Source organism: Gadus macrocephalus, chromosome 6 (genome assembly GCF_031168955.1).
Source record: "Gadus macrocephalus chromosome 6, ASM3116895v1".
NCBI lineage: Eukaryota > Metazoa > Chordata > Actinopteri > Gadiformes > Gadidae > Gadus > Gadus macrocephalus.
The window spans coordinates 25,230,615-25,250,839 of NC_082387.1; the positions used below are offsets into that span (position 1 = coordinate 25,230,615).

Here is a 20,225-nt window from a genome sequence, read left to right on the forward strand (position 1 = left end):
ATTTTATTTTTTTATTTTATTTTTTTATTTTATTTTTTCCAGCGGCAGCGAATGATAGGTAGGTTGTTTTCATTTAAAAACGAGAAAATTCGCTCATCTTGTACAGAATGAAGAGGTGCTGTACCAAAACGTGATTATAGTTTGCATAAATTTTATTTATTTTTTTTAAGGCGAGACACGGCAGGCAAAATCATCGATTTTTCAGTCACTGGTCAATTTTGATATTTTGGGCTGTTTTGCACCATTAACATGTAATGTTTCGCACAAAAGAAAAAAAAATGTCAAAACGAAACATTTAGGTGTTTGTTTTATTATAGTTTGTCAACTTGCGCCTCTGAATTTTACAGAAGATTCACCAAATGTTTGCTTTATTACGCACCGTTTCAAATACAGCCGGTGGTATCATTGGAAAGCACTCGATCTGCTGCACAACATAAAACTGATATCTGATTGGCTGGACTCGATTTCCGACCGGACGATTGGTTCGAATGTATCACGTGGTATGCTCTCAAGCTTGGTTGGCTTTTGCCATAAGAATCTTTAAAAGCCGTTTTCTCAAAATGAGTTTTTCCTCACACGCCAAGCAAGGAATCTCCACTTCTGTAGCACCTACATGCACCAAACTCTAGAATCTTATTCTCAGCTATTATATGAAGATTTTTACAGTGGGATTTGTTGATATATCATTCTTGGCCTGATTTACATGACATTTTATGCATAAAAATAGGGCGGCAATACATTTTTTGGATAACGAAAGGAGATATCCATAATCCCCTTTGTAAATATTTTTCTATTTAATATAGCAACAACATGAAAAAATAATTTTGAGCCTGGCTTTTTCCAATGGTCCGATTCTTTGTTTCAAAATGTATGCATATTTGCGCATATTTTATTAGATATAGCCTAATTAGCATATTTTAACATACAATTACAGAAAACGTTCAATGCATTTTCTTCTTCTAATCATGTGGCTAATCAACCGGTAAAGTTTCATAAAGATATCTGTAAGTTATAAAAAAAATCGTATTCACCTGCCGTGTCTCGCCTTAAAGCTCATAAAATAATTTGGGTCGCACATAAATTGACAGGGTCGGTCGGAAACCGGAACCAAACAAAAAATTTTTTTAGGCCTAGACCTCCTCCTTGTGCCTCTCTAACGCTCTAGATGGTGATGACCTCCTTCTTGTGGCTCTCTAACGCTCTAGATGGTGATGACCTCCTTCTTGTGGCTCTCTAACGCTCTAGACGGCGCTGATGACCTCTAGACGGCAGTGATGACCTCTAGACGGCGCTGACGACCTCTAGACGGCGCTGACGACCTCCAGACGGCGCTGATGGACCTCTTACCTCCTCCTGGTTGTTCTCCACCCGGGGGTTGCTGGACGTCCTCTTCAGGTTGCTGCTGAGGCTCACGCTGACCGTGGCGTCCGACTTGGAGCGCTGGTGGGTGCGCTTGGAGGGCGACAGGCTGTGCTCGCCGCCCAGCGCCCCCAGCCCCCCCGCCAGCCCCCCCCCCGCCGCCAGCGCCCCGTGGAGGGGCTTGGCCGAGGGGCAGAACAGGGACAGGGTGGGTGGGTCGCGGCGCGCCCGAGCCCCGGCCGGCTTCAGCTCGTCGGACAGGATGAGCTTGCGCAGCTTGGTGCCGCGGGAGTGCCTCTGCGTGGAGATGTGCATGTCCGAGGAGTAGGCGCCCAGCAGCCACGCACACTGCAGGGAGAAGGAGATGCTCTGCCGACAGCGGTGGACCTGCAGCCCGACACAGAGCAGGACAGTGAGCACCGGGGGGAGACGGGGGGACGGACAGGGGGACGGACAGGGGGACGGACAGGGGGACGGACAGGGGGACGGACAGGGGGACAGACTGGGGGACGGACAGGGGGACAGACAGGGGGACGGACAGACAGGGGGAAAGACAGGCAGGGGGACAGACAGACAGGGGGACAGACAGGGGGACGGACAGGGGGACAGACATGGGGATGAGACAAGACCCCCCCCCACCCCTCTTACACACTTATTGTATGTTGTACGTCCTGTACTTAGCATCACGTAGCGCCTTCTCCTAGCTATCTCTGTTGTGTACGGGGAATGGGTTAACCTAGTGATTGTTGGTGCTCGGCACTCGGCTCTATGAACATCCTCACTGTACCGACAGAGGTATATCGTTGTTTCTCTCTCTTCTGACAAATTTACTTATAGTAAGTCGCTTTGGATAAAAGCGTCTGCTGAATGCCCTCAGTGTAAATGTGGGACCGAGGCACTAGGCAGGCTGGCTCCCAGAGGACGGGTACCGACAGGTCCTGTCGTCTACCTGGAGGCCTCAGCGCTATGGTGCCTGATTGACAAAGTGTCGGGGAATTAAGACACCTAACAAACACTAAACAAACAGTACATGTTGGCAGATTCACACAAGCACACACACACACACACACACACGCACGCACACAAACACATACACCCACACAAGCACGCACACAGGCCAGACACATGCACGCACACACACAACTATGACGAGCGTTTCAAAACAAACATCTTCATCTGTGCCAGGGGGAAGACTGCGGTGGTTACGACATCAGGGCATGCTTTAATCCCGTGTGACAGCGGCTACACTTGGCCCGCGGAGTTCACTCAGACGAAGGCACCGGAGCCACTCATGCACAGCGCCTTTGTTCGCAGCCCTCGCAAACAAACAGCAGAACGGCCTCGTTTGAGCCTCTAAAGGACATCAGTTAAATAAGAGAACGACATTCTAGCTGTTTCAAGTCATCATAATCAAAAGAACATTCAATGTGATAAAGGTTTAAGGGCGACTCTCATTTCGGATGACTTTTCTTTTAGTCTTTTACAATTCAGTTGTTTCATGTCCGCTGATTATAAAATATGAAATATGATCAAATTTTAAGGGCGCCTAAATCGTGGACGACTTTTTCTTTTAACCGTTCAACTCTGAACCCCTCGTTCATTCTTCAACCACAAGCTAGCCCGCTAACGTTAGCTCAACGAGCCGCCTCGCGCGGACGCTAACCCCACGGAGGCCGCTTCCTGTCCCCCCCCGTCTCCTCACCACGTAGGGCTTGATGGCGTCACCCACGTCCTCGTCCATGTGCACGTACATGTTGAGCAGCTGGGGCAGGTAGAAGTCCACGTCCTCGTGCGGGAAGCTGAAGAGCCGGTTGCCGATGTACGCCTGCACCCCGGGCTCCTTGGAGTTGTGCAGGTAGGAGATCGCCATGGAGACGTCGAACAGCTTGGACTCAAACAGCCGCAGCAGCCACGACTGCTTCGACGGGTTGTGCCGCTGCCGCCGTCGGGCGCTCTTGGCCGCCGACGAGGGGTCCTCCTCCTCCCGGATGAGGGGGGCCTTGACCCCCACGCCGCAGACGCCGCCGCCCGTCACCGCGCCGGGGGTCCCGGGGCCGCCGAGGTCGCCGTTGGGGAGGCCCTGCTCCGATGTCGTGGTCGTCGTGGTGGTGGTGGTCGTCGTGGCGGCGGTGGAGGCGGCGTGGGGGTCCGGGACCTCGGCGCCCTCCTCCACCCCCTGCTGCTGCTGCTGCTTCACCTTCAGCAGCACCTCCTGGCACGCCCGCTTGGCCACCTCGGGGTCGATGACCAGCGTCAGCTCCCCCATGCCCTCCGAGATGACGTCCAGGGCGGGGCTGGGCCCCCCGTGGCCCTCGCTGGGGCTGGGGCTCCGGCGAAGGCCGTGGTGGTGGGGGCCTGAGGACGGTGTGGAGGGCAGGGAGAGGGACGGGGAGGAGGTGATGGAGATGGACGGGGAGGGCGAGGGGGAGGGCGAGGGCGTGGGGGAGGGAGGGGAGGGCTGCACAGGGGAGGGCTCTGCCTCTGGGGGGGAGGGGGATAGCTCCAGCTCCGCGTCACCCATGGTGGATCCTGGGACGTCCCTCTCCTCACATGGACTGAGAGACGAGACACGAGAGCAAAGGGTTGCACGGTCGGCCATTTTGGAGACAACAAGACAAACGGACAATGTTGTCGTCTTTACATCATGTGCTTGGTCATGTTACTTTTTGTTTACCGATTGGGGGAACACCTTACAACACGCATCTGTTTCAAATCAGTATGTATACCGTTATGTGAGAAATAGTCTGACAAATGGCCGACCAGTTATTGGTTATTGGTGTCGTTTCCCTTTCTGTTCATCGATGTTTCGACCAATCACGTGGCTGGAGGCGGGGCTCTGTAAGCGCGTGGTTGTAGACATTACAGGTTCGTCCAGCAGTAGTAAACTATAAATAAAGTGCCTGTAAAGGTTTCAAATCATTACAGACAGGCCACCGTAGAAATAGAATTGTATAAATCATCCACTCACGTTTTCCAAACGAAAGATAACTTGGAATGCTGGGTCCAAGAATATGTTGGTAATAAGTTGTAACCCAAGAGTAGTAACCACGAAGTAAAGTAGTAGTAAAGACGACAGCGAAAATCAACATAGACCTAAGTAACATTTACTCTCAGAGATGTATGCTCGGCCTTGGAAATGCTTCCAAGGTCGAATAATTCAATCAGCAGGTACGCAAATACTGCTATCCTCAATTTTGAACGTCACAACAAATATACTTGTTTGTCACGACTGGGAGTGTTCCTCGTTCCAGTGTTCAATGTGCATGACACCACCTCAGCGTGACAGCGTCACGTCAGTGGGACATCACCCGAGTGTGACATCATCACCTCGGTGTGACATCATCACGTCAGTGTGGGACATCACGTCTCGTCGTCGGCGCGATTCGGTTCAGCCGTGACCGCACCTTCTCCGGTTGGAGCTCACTAACCCTCGTGTAGCGTTCAGCCACTCGCGGCACCAAAAAAACGAGCCGCACACATGACACACTCCTCGATTGGGTCCGTTTACCTACGAGCGAATCCATCACACCAGGGCAAGGCAAGCGAGCGCGGGTGACGTCGTTACTTACAGCATCAATAATCAATAGGGGACGTATTCAGCCACGACTCATTAGTTGCCTAGTGCCACATGACAGAGCTCATGCAGCAAGGCGTTGCCATGGGAACGAGCAGAGGGGATGTTTTCACAACATCCCTTGTTGTGAAAGTGTCACATCCCCTTTCACCAGTACAGTCCCTTTCACCGAGTTTAAAGAGACACGGCGGTTTCTGTTCACATGTTGTTCTTTTGGTACGGTTCTAACCCGTAGCTGTAGGACATGTAATGGATACGGGGCCAGACTAGAAGTGGAGTCCAGTGAACCACAGACTGCTGCCCCAGCTTCACACTGTCAGAGCACAACTATACAGTAGGGCTGTCACTTTTTATTCGATGTTCGAATATTCGTTCGAAGGTGGGGTGAAAAGTTCGAATTCGAAGTGTAATTCTCCATTCGAACTGTAAAAATGCGCTATAAAGAAGAGAGCGGCGAGTGGCTTCTCCTCAATAAAGCGGCCCTCCTGGATCCCCGCTTCTCCCGGTTAGTCCACCTTTCCCCTGCACAGAAACATCTCGTGACTGAAAGCCTCTCACACGAGCTCACTGAAACGGAGACCGACACTGATCGCACACGACAGGGAGAAAAGTCCGCTGCTGCGCTGGGCGCGATGGGCAGCCTGTTTGGGGACTTATACAGCACGGCTGACACAAGCAGCTGCAACGGTAACGGAGAGCTGCGAGACTACTTGTAATTTTCTTTCCGTAAGGAATAAAAAGAGCAGCATGCCGTGTTGGAGGTCGGCCTCACAGATTGTTCGTTTATATAGGCTGTGTGTGCCATGGACGACATGCGCTCCGCATATCGCGCTCCGAGCAGTTATTGTTAATGTGTAAAAGACAGCCGCACTTGTGTGTCGGAGCTTCCTCTTGTTGTGTTTACAAATGTGTTATCAAAGATGTGTTTTTATCCTGTGCTGTTATGAATTCAGTAGGTATACGTGAGGTATACGAGAGCAACATAAAAAATCAAGACTGTTGTCGTGTTCTATGGGGGGGGGGGGGGGTCGAATGTATTCGAATGTATTCGAATTAATTATGGACATTCGAAATTCGTTCGAATTTCATTTTTGGAAAAAGTGACAGCCCTACTATACAGCAACACAAACCTTACTATCAGGTCACTATTACCATACACACACACATGTCATCCACCTTTGGTTTCAACTCTGCTATCAGCCTCGCGCTCAGGCACCCCGCTAATCCCAATGATCAGATTACTGATCAGAGAGAGAGAGAGAGAGAGAGAGAGAGAGAGAGAGAGAGAGAGAGAGAGAGAGAGAGACCTTATTCATTCCAGTGGATTAATTTAAATCCATCAGCGTCTAATAGTGAGTGGGTAGAAACAACATGAGACGATATCATAAGAAAGTTGGTCTGACCTCCATATAACGGGGGTCTCTGGCCCCCGGAGTGACCGACAGACCCCCAGGTCCTACTCTCCTAATGGTCTCCAACCCCAACACCTCACTAGACTTCCCACAACAAAGGCTTGTTTGTCACCACAGACATTATTATAAGATTATAAGTACATTATGAGTCATTGAGTCAAAGCTGGACCCGCAGGCTACGATTATTACAAAAAATAGCGACTGGAACCGATCAGCGAGTTTAAACTGAACCAACTCATGGTAGTTCAGGTACTGTTTCAACTTTGGCAGAAGGTGTATTTTGATACACGTTTATAAAGTGCGATCTGCTTTTCCCTGTAGATACTGATTTTAATGTGGTTCACTTTAAACACAGCGGATCGTACACAATGATCCAACATTGAATAGCAGATGACATAGATAAATAGTTATAGATATAGATAGTGTATAGATTTAGAGTTATCGATATAGGTATATATATATATAGATGCATCGATCAATAGATAGATATATACATAGAGATATAGATAACTAGTTATATAGAGTTACAGATATAGCTATAGATATATAGTTATAGATAAATGGATATAGATACATAGAGTTAAAGATATAACGCTATAGATACATAGAGTTATAGATAAGAGAAACATAGCGTTATAGATCGATAGATACATAGAGTTATAGATCGATAGATATAGATACATAGAGTTATAGAGCTATAGATATAGATCACACCCAAGGATGAGACAATAGAGATGCGCTGGACGGCCTAGCGGCTAGCTATCCGCTTAGCAGCCGTTTAACAACACAAAGCTCTCTGGGAACATGAGTCAGAAGTTCACCACGACCATTACATTACATTATCAAATTATTACAGCTCGTAGGTTAATTTAGAAACGGAACTTTAGAACTTTTGCGCTGCGGGAAAGTAGCGGCGTGAAGCTAAACCCACAACTGTTGCTAACCTCTCCTGCAGTGTTTATGATGGAGCGGCGCTGACACACACAGCAACGCACAATGCAACACCGACACTACACACAGACACACACTAGGGCCATAGATGTACACTATTCTTACCTTGGTGATGTTTACTGTTTGTTGAGTTTTACGATCCGACTCATCTGCTTCATCTCATCGAAGGACCCCTGTTTCCTGAGGGGAGAGGGGGGCGAGGCTGCCAGTGTGGCGCCTGAGTGTAATTTAAAAACTAAGCGTCCGTGCGCACCTCGTTGTTAATCGGTCGACATGATGGAATGAAAAATGTGATTTAAATTATGAGTGGTCGTGGATTTATTGATTATTGTTTTGCTTTAATACGTCTTTAAAATTAAGCATACTGTTTTTTTTACGAAGGCAACCGCTTTGTCTTCTTAAAAAGCTGCTTTACGATCATGTATTGGAACTATAGCAATCAATAATTGATTATTGATTACGTATCACGGTGATACGTTTGCATGTTCTGCAACCAAGCTATTGCCATCATGGAACTAGACGAAACATGTTGCGTTTCCAAATGCAAATGTTGTTTATCGCAGTGCGTCTGCTGTAGGAGATTTTGCGTTTGAGTTTATTAAATATAATACATAACATACATTAAATAGTGTCTCACTCATGGCCTCGTACAAATTCGATTTTAATTGATTCCCATGGTATGAAGTAGGATTTTACAATAAATGCAAATGCATTTATTGGAAAGAAGTCTGAAGGCACTGAAAATAACCATATAAGGCCACACGGTGGCAGTAGAAATATACCATTTAATCATGGGAACAAATCCCTTCTGACACACAGCAGCGTTGAGATAAGATATTTTTTTATTAGGATTCAAAGTTCGCGAGTACACCCGAACTTACATTCTACCTCCAGTCATCAGTTCAACAGCAATAATCTTAATTCATGAAGCAATTAATAACGCAAATATATTAATGGATTCTTTCACATTAGATGCGATTATCTTTATTGCATTACGTTTTTACTTATTTACACTCAGTCTATAGAAACTCATGAGTTTATTATTTATTCATGATTTATCAAAACACGATTTTTGTTATAACAGGATAATGACATGAACTACTTTAATTTGGTGTCAATTTTATTTCAGGGATTTCCCTCCCAGGATATTAATAAAGTCTTGCAAATCCTGACAAAATGGGTTTTTCAGAAAAATAAACAGAGCAAACATGATAGTACAAGTGTTTATTTAAGAATTGGTGGGAAGGGATGGCATAAGTGTCATAACAGTAAAGTGCTGCTGAATCAGAATCTATACTCATGTTAATAACATAACCCATGTTAGTGATATCTCTGATTTATCATCAGAGTATTGGAATGTTAAATTCATTACCAGGAATCATTTACCAGCGTTCAGAAACGATTGAGGCCAGGTAAAAGTGGAAAACCATGGCAACAGGCTCTGTTAAACAACATTCACAGTACCATTTGTTGAATGTTTTCGTGTTATAAAAGGACGTTTTTTTTTAAAATTAATTTCCTTGAAGGTATCATGGTATTTCTGGTATACGTTCTAAAGCCTACTTTGACCTGGGGACGACCCCAGGGAACACTAACCCCTGGGCCGGTCAATCAAAGTGAATCACAAACCACAAGATGAGAGGATGAACGACCACGAACCCTCCCAGCTCCATTCAGACTGCATTCTTCTACTGCAGCATGTGCCGTCGATCAAGATCACCATGTGTTAAGCATTACTGTATTTTAGTAACCTATATAAACTAACATGATTTATACGGTAAGACCAACGTGTGTGTGTGTGTGTGTGTGTGTGTGTGTGTGTGTGTGTGTGTGTGTGTGTGTGTGTGTGTGTGTGTGTGTGTGTGTGTGTGTGTCCGTCCGTCCGTCCGTCCGTCCGTGTCTGTGTGTATGTCTGTGTCCGTCTCTGTCTGTCTGTGTGTGTTTGTGTGCGTCCGACTCTGTATGAGCGTTTATTTGTTTGCTAGTTTGTTTTTGTGTGTGTGTGCGCGTGCAAGCGTGGGTGTGTGCGCACGCACCCGAGTGAGTGCGTGCGTGCGCCCCAGTTTGTGTGTGCGTGCCTGAAGGCGTGCCTGTGAGAGATGGAGGGCCCGAGTCGGCCCGGGCCCCTGGACTGGGGATAGAAGGCACAGTCCACAGCTAGAGGAGAGGGGCTGCGTCTATAGCTAAGGCCGGGCGTAAGGGGTCTACAGCCAGCCTGATGTGGGGGGGGGGGTCTACTGCCAGCCAGATGTGGGGGGTCTACAGCCAGATGTGGGGGGTCTAGAGCCAGATGTGGGGGTCTAGAGCCAGCCAGATGTGGGAGGGTCTACAGCCAGATGTTGGGGTCTACAGCCAGCCAGATGTGGGGGGGTCTACAGCCAGATGTGGGGCGTCTACAGCCAGCCAGAGGTGGGGGGTCTAGAGCCAGATGTGGGGGTCTAGAGCCAGCCAGATGTGGGGGGTCTACAGCCAGATGTTGGGGTCTAGAGCCAGCCAGATGTGGGAGGGTCTACAGCCAGATGTGGGGGTCTACAGCCAGCCAGATGTGGGGGTCTACAGCCAGCCAGATGTGGGGGGTCTAGAGCCAGATGTGGGGGTCTAGAGCCAGCCAGATGTGGGGGGTCTACAGCCAGATGTTGGGGTCTACAGCCAGCCAGATGTGGGGGGTCTAGAGCCAGAAGTGGGGGTCTAGAGCCAGATGTGCGGGGTCTAGAGCCAGATGTGGGGGTCTAGAGCCAGATGTGGGGGTCTACAGCCAGCCAGATGTGGGGGGTCTAGAGCCAGATGTGGGGGGTCTAGAGCCAGATGTGGGGGTCTAGAGCCAGCCAGATGTGGGGGGTCTACAGCCAGATGTTGGGGTCTACAGCCAGCCAGATGTGGGGGGTCTAGAGCCAGATGTGGGGGTCTAGAGCCAGATGTGGGGGGTCTAGAGCCAGATGTGGGGGTCTAGAGCCAGATGTGGGGGGTCTAGAGCCAGATGTGGGGTCTAGAGCCAGATGTGGGGGTCTACAGCCAGCCAGATGTGGGGGGTCTAGAGCCAGATGTGGGGGGTCTAGAGCCAGATGTGGGGGTCTAGAGCCAGATGTGGGGGTCTAGAGCCAGATGTGGGGGTCTACAGCCAGCCAGATGTGGGGGTCCTACAGCCAGATGTGGGGGTCCTACAGCCAGATGTCGGGGTCCTACAGCCAGATGTCGGAGGTGCAGTCGCCCCCGGGGTAGCGCAGCTCGTGGGCCAGGACCGGGCCGTGAGGCTCCTTCCCGAAGTCCACCAGGAAGTCCTTGTTGAGGACGATCCCCCCGTTGACGTTGTCCACGTCCAGCTGCATCATCACAGAGCCCTCCCTGGAGGAAGGACCCACCGTCAGACACGTTCCCAGACCTGCTTCTCCGACCCGACACCGATTCCTTAGCTGTGAGTGTATGCCGATACAGCATTGAGCGTTGCAACTGCTAACAGCACTCGCTCTTATTGAAGGGTTCTCTCGCGATGATGACAGAAACATGTCATCAAGAAGAAGCCCAGCAGGGGATAGACAGTGAATACAGAAACACGCCATTAAGAAGAACTAGGGGTTAGACAGTGAATACAGATACATGCTATTAAGCAGCACTAGGGGTTAGAGAGTTGATTGTGAAACACGCCGTTGAGCAGCGCAGTTAGACAGCGAGTCCGATCCGACCCCGGAGGGGGGCCGCTCCGGCCTGCTGGTCTTACTTGAGCATGTCGGGGTAGAACTGCTTGTCCCAGGCGCTGTAGAGAGACGTGGTGACGTACAGCCGCCTACCGTCCAGGCTCAGCTGCAGCATCTGGGGAGCCCCCCGGACACGCTTACCCTGGGAGACACACACACACACACACACACACACACACACACACACACACACACACACACACACACACACACACACACACACACACACACACACACACACACACACACACACACACACACACACACACACAAAATCCTAAACATACACAAACACACAGATCCAACATCCTGCCTCATTCCATACTAACAGCCTCATAACAACATTGTCGTACAGATAAGGTTTAATCCTTTGATCAAGTGGATGAGGGTTGCGGGATCACATGCATGTCAACACACACCCAACCCCACAGGAAAAACTGCTTCTGACCCCACTTCAGGTCATGACTGACAGTACAGTCAAGTCTTCAGGTCATAACAGGTATGATGTTTGTACGTCGTCCGGGCACTTGAAAAAATAGTACTTAGCGTCGTGTAGCATCTTATCCTAGCTATCGGGGAATGGGTTAACCTAGTGATTGCTGATGCTTGGCACTTGGTTCCATGAACATCCTTACTCTACGTCCACACCAGAAGCGACCAAAGCGTCAAAGACGCTTTGGTCGCTCATTAAGTTTCGCTGCGAATATTTCTGTTCGCTTTGGTCGCTGAAGTCGCTCGTGACGTACAATCCAAAAGTGCCTGCCGGTGTTCCCTGGGATCCACGCAAGCGAAGAGCGTCTACATTCCGATTGGCTGTCAGTGTTTTGCCGCTGAAACGCGTCATAGTAATTTGCATAAAGTTAAACAGTTTTCAACTTTTTTTGGACGCTCTGGTCGCTCAACTTTGGCCGCTGGTAGCGTTGGTCGCTGTGGTTGCTTTGGTCGCTCTTGCCCATAGAAAGTGAATGACTTCCGGCGATTTGGTCGCTCAATTCGCTTCTGGTGTGGACGTACAGTTACTGTACCGACAGCGCTATATTGCCGTTCCTCTTGATGTATGTACTTACTGTAAGTCTCGGGATAAAAGCGTCTGATGAACGCCCTCAATGTAAACGTCATGACAGACAGACATGTGTCAGGGGGTGGCAGTGATGGATGGGGGTCCCCTGATGGGGGGGGGGGGGGGGGGGTTCTGTTTACCTTGATGACGCAGGGGGGGGGCTGCTCCCGGTCCTCGGGGTCCTCCAGCACCCGCACGGCGCCGTCGCTCTGGATGCTGCCCCCCAGGAACGCCTGCAGGGTCAGAAACCAGTCAGGGAGGCAGACGGACGGACAGAGAACCAGTCAGGGAGGCAACGTTAAAACCTCATCCCAGACGTGATTGAAGAGCTCACCTGGCCGACCAATCGCGGCTTGCTCCTGTCGGTGATGTCATACTGCCGGATGTCTCCGTGCAGCCAGTTGCTGAAGTACAGGTAGCGGTCGTCCAGGGAGATGAGGATGTCCGTGATGAGACCTGCAGCGACACAGCTCAGCCAATCAGAAGGTCTGCTCTGCTGCACGTGCTCAGACGCAATTCCCTTCACTCGTTGGTGCACGCGGCATGTGACTCAGGTGCTAGAGCGTTTGGTTGGTGACCATAAGGTCGCTAGTTTGATCCCCGGCTCCTCCTAGCTAGAGTGTCGAGGTGTCCCTGAGCGAGACGCCTCGCCCTGACTGCTCCCGACGAGCTGGCTGTCGCCCTGCGTGGTCGACTCCGCCGTCGGTGTGTGAATGTGTCCATGAATGGGTGAATGTTGGACTATATTGCAAAGCGCTTTGAGCATACACTATGTGCATACATGTGTGGAGCATATGTAGTTCAGAGAGCATGTGTAGAAGGTGTATAGCAGGGGTTCTCAAAGTTTTGACAACTGAGGGCCAATTTAGGAACCAAAAATTTGACTGAGGGCCGCCAAAGGAAAAAAAAATTGGCGGGAAACGCCGCCAGCATCCCAGTGGTCAAAAAAAACATTGCACCGTGGACCTCTGGGAGTGAGGTCAAGTGAGGTCTAAATCACGAAACTGAGGTTCAGCCTTTCAAAGTAATGTACAGTCGGATTAAAACTAACAAATGTAAAAGGATTTAATTGAAAGCTAGAGAGAGTCGACTTTTCTCTTTATATTTATTTATATTGTTTAAATTAAAATTGATATAATAATAAAAAAAGAAAAACCTTTTTTTTTTCTTTTCTTTTTTTTAGAACTTACATAATTATGTATGTCATTGCGGGCCACCAGGAATGATTCCGCAGGCCGCCATTGGCCCGCGGGCCGCACTTTGAGAACCAATGGTGTATAGAGTGTGTATAGAGTGTGTATAGAGTGTAACTGGTGGAGAACGACTCACTTGGCATCTCCGGCATCGCCCAGCCCTCCACCTTCTTACTGGGAACCTTGATCACCAGCTCTGTGGTCCAGTCTCCCTTCTGGACACACACACACACACACACACACACACACACACACACACGCACACGCACACGCACACACACACACACACACACACACACAGGGATACAAAGACGCACACAGACACACAAACCCACGTATACTTAAATAAACAAAGTTCAAGTTGGGTTGAACTGGGATCTACTGGGTTCCACTGGGTTCCACTAGAATTGACCGGGTTCTATTGGGACCTGCTGGGATCCAGTGGGACCCACCAGGATGGACTTGCTTCTATCGGGATTAAATCGATTATAATGTGTTCTACTGGGATCCACTGGGATCTACACGGTTCTGCTCGGTTCTACTGAGTTCTACTGGGATCCACTGGATGTACACGGTTCTGCTCGGTTCTACTGAGTTCTACTGGGATCCACTGGATGTACACGGTTCTGCTCGGTTCTACTGAGTTCTACTGGGATCCACTGGATGTACACGGTTCTGCTCGGTTCTACTGAGATCTACTGGGATCCACTGGATGTACACGGTTCTGCTCGGTTCTACTGAGTTCTACTGGGATCCACTGGATCTACACGGTTCTGCTCGGTTCTACTGAGTTCTACTGGGATCCACTGGATCTACACGGTTCTGCCTGGTCCTCCGGGGTTCTAAAGGTCACCTGAATACTACCTCAGGGTACTACTGGTACCCTGAGCTCTACTGAGATCTACTGGGATCTACTGGGTTCTACACGGTTCTGCCTGGTCCTCCTTAGTTCTTAAGGTCACCTGAGCTCTACTGAGTTCTACTGGGATCTACTGGGGTCTACTGGGATCTACTGGGATCTACTGGGGTCTACTGGGATCTACTGGGGTCTACTGGGATCTACACGGTTCTGCCTGGTCCTCCTGGGTTCTATCGGGTTCCACCGCTCACATGGACCCCACCTCGGGGTCCTACTGGATCCCCCGGCGTTCCCCTGAGTTCTCCGGGGTCCCGCCCGGTCCTGCGTGCCTCTAGCGCCCCCCGGTGGCTCACCGCGGTCCTGAAGAAGCGGTAGACGGTGGAGCCCAGGGCGCAGCCCACGTAGCCCTCGGCGGCGCTGGGCTCGTGGAGGAAGCGGACCTCCAGCGGCACGGCGCCCTCCACGCCCAGGTCGATGCTCTGCAGCTTCTCGTGGCTGCTCCAGTCCCACACGTGGATGCTGGTCCCGTAGAGGCCTGCGGGGGCAGCAGAGCCGGGACAAAAGTCGTATTTAAAATATATTTTTTTGAATAAAAAATAATAATAGGGCTGGGCAACGATTGAAAGTTTTAATCGCATTGTATTGGTGAGTTAACCCGCGATTAATCACACTTTTAAAATTCTATTTTAAAATCCACTCCAATTTAAGTTAAATGAGATTGTCAAATGGAAGGACACATTATCATTCATAGCAAATGTACTTAGTAAGCAAAAACTAGACTAGTGATCTTGGGGGAGTTTTATTGACTCACTCAGTGTGGGTTGCATATGAAACTTACGGAACACCACCGATTTGGGAATTGTAAAAAGGTAGTCAATTAGTACAATTGTAAACGAACAGTTACTACACGTGTACTTAAATTCAAATAAGTAGTAAAAAAACAAAGAGAATGTGCGTTAGTGCATCAATTTGTATTAATCGTGTTAAAATAAGATTGCGTTAACGCGGACGACTATCGTACCGCATGAAGAGCGGCGAAGACATATCGCCATATCGATATTATAATTTTTTCATTACATTTTTTTTAAAAGACGACTAACGGAAAAACTCAGTTTGAACCATGAATAAAGACACGGTCCAAAAGTATCAAGCATGGGATGAATGAGAGTGTGTGTTTGGCTCTCAGTCGTCTATTGGCTGGCATTTAGGCTGCCTGCCACGTATGCAAACAGCAGCAATACAGCACTTTGGTCGCTGCGTTTAGACTACTTGCACGGTGAGCCACTCCTGCCAAACGCCATCTGGCATAATCGGTACGTCATCGGACGTCATCTTCACAAACGGTCTTGGTTTAACGGATGTTAAAGTGAAGCCAGGAGAGTTGACCACGAAGCTTTGATTCCCGGACAGCTATCGTCGTTTAACACAACCTTCCCCCTACCTTACCTTCCCCTTCCCTCCCTCCCTCCCTCCCTCCCGGAGGTCCCCCAGAGTGGGGTGTGGAGCCCAGTGGGGGGGGGGGGGGGACCCACCTTCCTTGACGTGCTGCATGTCGAAGCCGTTGGCCAGGGCCTTGGGGGCGCCCCACTCGGTGCTGATCATCACGTTGTGCCGCGGTTGGTACCAGAAGTCGTAGCCAAAGGCTGTGGCGTCGCCCGGCTTCTCCCAGTTCCCCAGTACCTCGAAGGACTCCCCGTCCAGCAGGGCAAACCCACCTGTGGGGGAGAGAGAGGCCCGGTGAGGACATGGCTTGGGCACGGGTTCTTGGTTGCAGCAGAACCTCAGTCCTAGAACGGACCCTGGGCAAGTTCTCTGGGAAGCCGGGTGCATTCATTCAAGAGCTCCGGTCAAACATCGTCTAGATGTGTTCGGTGAAGTCATGTGTTGTGGTGGTGTGGCTGATACAGTGGTGCTTATGGAACACAGATTTGGCTTGTACGTCAAAATGCCTCGTGGGATTTTTGGAGGGCAATACTGTCCCATTCTGACTCCAGAGAGTTGTAGTGCTTTGAAACCATAAATCAAGAATTCTGGAATCCTATCTTTAATAGCCTATGTTTAATATGATTTAGAGGGGGACAATTAGTTAGGTTTTAATAGCTATCAATTGTTTAATCACGGATGCTAAATTATTCTGTCTTTAGTTGTGTTTTCTTTTTTGAACGTATGTGCTGGCAATGGAAAGTATTCACTTGTACATTTACAAGATGGAACACATTTGACGTTGACCTGGAACCTGGCTCTAGATTTGTTGTGGTTATGACGTCATTACGGGAAAGTAAAAAAAGTTAAACATTGACTTGGCGGTTTTGGCAGGAGCTACCTTTGCCATTGCCGGACGGGTCTCCGATGCAGCCGATCATGATCTGCCCGTTGCCCAGGCAGTGGCTGGTGTGAGGGTTCGCCAGACCACACTTCCACATCAGCTCCGTGGGCTCCACGATCTGAAAGAACCGAACCGAACGCTCAGCTGAGGAACGTCCTCAGGCTCAGTTCAACACGCCGCACCCCTCAGTGCTTGTAAAACAAAACACAACCCCAGAGGGCATGTCCACAAGAGGGTGTCTGGGCATGTTTGCATGTCTGATTAAATGATACTCGGATAGGCTTCATTCCCTCTTTAGGTAAAATGTCTGAACCCGGTCTGGGATGTGTCATCAAAAGGAGGTATAAATGTATAATCCGATTATATTTTTTTAGGTGTGGGAGCGTGACACCTTAAGCTTCTGCTTTCTGTGTAATCATGAGGCGAACATGAAGTACTGCCAAAAGTCAGGCATTATGCTCTTCAGCAACAACCTGCAATTTACCAACAACCAACTGAAAAACAAGTCTTTATTATTAACAGTGGTGCAGCCCTGAAAATTCAAATTGCTTCTTGGTAAACTAATTATCATCTCAAATTTGAAATAACATTCATAGCAGTTCTACGACTTTAGAAATAACTGAGTCTGACTTTTTCTTTGACACCGTTGGATCACAGTGTGTTAATAACGGGATTAAGGCTGGGTGCTCCTCTTTCAAACTCCTTCCTGCAGATAATCTCACACCGAGTTTCCCATGGAACCCCAGGTCAGGTCAGGCCAGCCTGCCAGTACTGCCACGGCCGTGAGGGAATGCAAAACATCTATCGTTGAAGCTAGTACAAACACGCATGCACGTACCTACACACACATACACTCATTTTATATTCCTAACTGCCTTTTTCCTCCTCGAGGAGAGACCAATCAGAAGAAGGGTGGGAGGGGCTTGACCTGAATCACACGGCTGTAAGTCAAGCCCCGCCCCCAGGTGGAAGAGTACGTGTTTGGACTGTGGATCCGAGTTAATAAATGACTAGCTGATAACCAACCTACACTAAATGGGGTAAAGACCAAATAAAGTCTCAGAGACGGTCCAAAACAATCTGTGACGAGGTCCATCGCTAGACGCCATGTGGGGGGCTTCCACACTCCCACCTAGCTGACCTTAACCGGACCCCTCCAGACAGAAGGACGCTGGTGGGGGGGTGCAGGGAGCCGGTTTATTGCACAGTGGTTGGACAATGATACACGACACAGGCAAACTCAAACACGGTTGCAAAACCTAATCTCCAAGAGAGAGCCACAATGCCCAAAGGAGAATGTGCTCAGGCTGCCGAGGAACTGGACATGGTCTGGGTGAAGTTCAGATGAAGTCCAGACGTCTTAGTGAAGAAGTCAGTGGCTTCTGACTTGTTCCAGTTCAGAGAACCGTCAGACCGGTCGCTTCAGTATGCAATCCACTCCGATTGGTGGACCAAAGGCCTCAGGCCAAGGTCTGGTGAAGCCACCAGTTCAGGGAAAAGGAGAGGAACCGAGCGGACCATCACCAAGACGGTGCGTGACGCAAAACTCTCTCAGGAAAGGCAGTGCCTCCAGCTTCAAAAGGGGAAGACAAGGCCAACAAGTTGCACAAGTCCCGGACGGACCAAGGCATCCTCTGAGTTGGAGTCGATTTACTCCTGCTGCCCTACAACCCCATGGGGAGCATCCAGTAATCTGCCCAGAGACACGTGTCAGCATTGCTCCTCAAGCACTTTCATGAGAGACCTCTCCTGCAAGACAGCGCGCCACACCACAAAACCAGTGGAAGCTGGAAAAGGTTTTGGAAGTGGACCCAGGGAAGGATGGAATAATGGGAATACTTGAGTTACTTATCAGCAACTCTTGATTCAACTCGTCAGGTTTATTCGGACGACGACATAACGTGTTTATGCAGCATGTTTGTCCTTCCAAGTCATTCTAAGAAATCCCTGTTTTGGTGGGAGCGTAGCTCCCACACATTGTTAGTTCAATATCTGGTTTCTGTCTTGCTGTTGTATTTGGTTCCCATCTGTAAACAGAGCATTCTTAGGGGCGGAACTAAATGACCATGGATTAACGTTTAGCGCCGTTGTGGGTAATTGACGCACTTCTAACGGAAAAGAGCAGAATGGCAATCATACTGTCAATCATGCTGTCGTGTGTAGGCCAGGAGACAACGCTACAAGCATGTCTAAAAAGCCACCGCTCAACCGGTAGAGGTTTATTGGGTTGTCAGAAAGGCAGCCAAGAAACTGTCAATCATGGCTACTGGTGTTGCGTTCCGAAACGAACAAGGAATGAAAGACAAAACCATTGTTTTGGATGTCAAATATAAATTAACATGTACATACATTATCAGAGTTCATAAACAACTGAGGGATCATATTGATGATCAGATTTCCTTCTTTGGCACCGTTGGAAGGAACATAACTGGAACAGTGTGTTCCCTCTTTTAAACTCAGATAACCTCCCTTTGAGATGGTTCTTGACAGAGGTTAAAGGGGGTCATACGTAGATGTATGGCCAGTAAAGGCCCCCTGTAAAGGTGATTCAGGGCTATAAAAAGAGAACTGACTTGACCTGGTTCAGAGACCCAGTGTGTGAACAGCTGTGATCTCTGGCCTGACTGCCATCAATGAAAGATAAGCATAATATATTTAGAACTTGTTGTAGTTATAGTTTCATCAGGGCTGTGTACTGGCAAGGACCTCCCCATTTGAAGCGCGGTACGTGGGTCGCACTGCGATGCAATTATGTTCTCATCTACTTCTCCGGTGGGTTCCTCTTTACTTTGACCGACTACATAAATATTCATTTATAATTTAAGTAAACGATAGATATTTGAGCAAAGATGAACGCATAGTTTGAACCTTTCTACGCGTACAAAATTAATTGTGCGCCCCCACCGTCCTTGTGACCTTGTGACCCCCCCCCCCCACCGACCTTGGGACCCCCCCACCGACCTTGTGACCCCCCCTACGACATTGTGACCCCCCCACCGACCTCGTGACCTTGTGACTGCCTCCCACCGACCTCATGACCTTGTGACCCCCTCCACCGACCTCATGACCTTGTGTCCCCCCCCACCGACCTCGTGACCTTGTGACCCCCCCACCGACCTTGTGACCCGCCCCAACCGACCTCGTGACCCCCCCACCGACCTCATGACCTTGTGACCCCCCCCCACCGGCCTTGTGACCTTGTGACCCCACCGACCTCGGGACATTGTGCCCCGCCCCCACTGACCTCGTGACCTGTGACCCCCCCCCACCGACCTTGGGACCCCCCACCGACCTCGTGACCTTGTGACCCCCCCTACCGACCTCGTGACCTTGTGACCCCCCCACCGACCTCGTGACCTTGTGACTGCCACCCACCGACCTCATGACCTTGTGACCCCCCCACCGACCTCATGACCTTGTGTCCCCCCCACCGACCTCGTGACCTTGTGACCCGCCCCGTGACCTTGTGACCCGCCCCAACCGACCTCGTGACCCCCCCACCGACCTCATGACCTTGTGACCCCCCCCACCGACCTTGTGACCCCACCGACCTCGGGACCTTGTGCCCCGCCCCCACTGACCTCGTGACCTTGTGACCCCCCCCCCCCCCCCCCCACCGACCTTGTGAATGCGCGGTGCCCGGGGGTCCGTCGCCACGTCGACCACATAGATGCGGGAGGAGATGAGCGCCGGGAGGATGAGGAGGCTGCGGCTCTTGGTGGCGTCGCCGTGGCAACTGCTGCATGCGTTCCAGCCGGAGTGGTGCAGCTCGTCACGGAGGTTAGGCACCTCCAGCCGG

The 20,225-nt window shown here is 49.9% G+C and overlaps 2 protein-coding genes and 2 long non-coding RNA genes across 6 annotated transcripts; 1 reads left to right on the forward strand and 3 right to left on the reverse strand.

Moving 5' to 3' along the window:
• Positions 1 to 1,158: 1,158 nt before the first annotated feature.
• On the reverse strand, positions 1,159 to 7,545 carry LOC132458875 (phosphatidylinositol 4-kinase beta-like). 3 transcript variants are annotated; one of them, XM_060053242.1, is made up of 5 exons: positions 7,402 to 7,545; positions 3,062 to 3,914; positions 1,320 to 1,746; positions 1,260 to 1,279; positions 1,179 to 1,199 (listed from the first exon to the last, which is right to left on the reverse strand). In XM_060053242.1, exons 2-5 carry the CDS (start codon positions 3,878 to 3,880, stop codon positions 1,194 to 1,196), a joined length of 1,272 nt encoding a protein of 423 aa, XP_059909225.1. In that variant the 5' UTR covers positions 3,881 to 3,914; positions 7,402 to 7,545; the 3' UTR covers positions 1,179 to 1,193. The 3 variants fall into 3 exon arrangements, with proteins under 3 accessions (XP_059909223.1, XP_059909225.1, XP_059909224.1); XM_060053241.1 differs by lacking the exon at positions 1,179 to 1,199 and having other exon boundaries at positions 1,213 to 1,279; XM_060053240.1 differs by having other exon boundaries at positions 1,159 to 1,746.
• Positions 7,546 to 9,280: 1,735 nt separating this feature from the next.
• On the reverse strand, positions 9,281 to 9,931 carry LOC132458936 (uncharacterized). The gene is made up of 2 exons (XR_009526037.1): positions 9,854 to 9,931; positions 9,281 to 9,500 (listed from the first exon to the last, which is right to left on the reverse strand). It is a non-coding gene; the product is annotated as an uncharacterized LOC132458936 (long non-coding RNA).
• LOC132458935 (uncharacterized) lies at positions 9,369 to 9,824 on the forward strand. Its single transcript, XR_009526036.1, has 3 exons — positions 9,369 to 9,491; positions 9,706 to 9,732; positions 9,803 to 9,824. It is a non-coding gene; the product is annotated as an uncharacterized LOC132458935 (long non-coding RNA).
• Positions 9,932 to 10,398: 467 nt separating the features above from the next.
• selenbp1 (selenium binding protein 1) lies at positions 10,399 to 20,183 on the reverse strand. Its single transcript, XM_060053259.1, has 9 exons — positions 20,048 to 20,183; positions 16,424 to 16,544; positions 15,633 to 15,815; positions 14,454 to 14,635; positions 13,378 to 13,456; positions 12,383 to 12,504; positions 12,189 to 12,281; positions 11,012 to 11,130; positions 10,399 to 10,638 (listed from the first exon to the last, which is right to left on the reverse strand). Exons 2-9 carry the CDS (start codon positions 16,521 to 16,523, stop codon positions 10,476 to 10,478), a joined length of 1,041 nt encoding a protein of 346 aa, XP_059909242.1. The 5' UTR covers positions 16,524 to 16,544; positions 20,048 to 20,183; the 3' UTR covers positions 10,399 to 10,475.
• Positions 20,184 to 20,225: the final 42 nt, after the last annotated feature.

Coding starts and splice junctions, on each gene's coding strand:
- LOC132458875 (XM_060053240.1), bottom strand. CDS start 3,880: ATGGGTGACGCGGAGCTGGAGCTATCCCCCTCCCCCCCAGAGGCAGAG. Junction 1,747..3,061: donor ACGCCATCAAGCCCTACGTG/GTGAGGAGACGG, acceptor GTCGGGCTGCAG/GTCCACCGCTGTCGGCAGAG.
- selenbp1 (XM_060053259.1), bottom strand. CDS start 16,523: ATGTGGAAGTGTGGTCTGGCGAACCCTCACACCAGCCACTGCCTGGGC. Junction 14,636..15,632: donor CATGCAGCACGTCAAGGAAG/GTGGGTCCCCCC, acceptor CTGCCCCCGCAG/GCCTCTACGGGACCAGCATC. Junction 11,131..12,188: donor CCCCCCCCTGCGTCATCAAG/GTAAACAGAACC, acceptor TGTGTCTCCCAG/GGTAAGCGTGTCCGGGGGGC.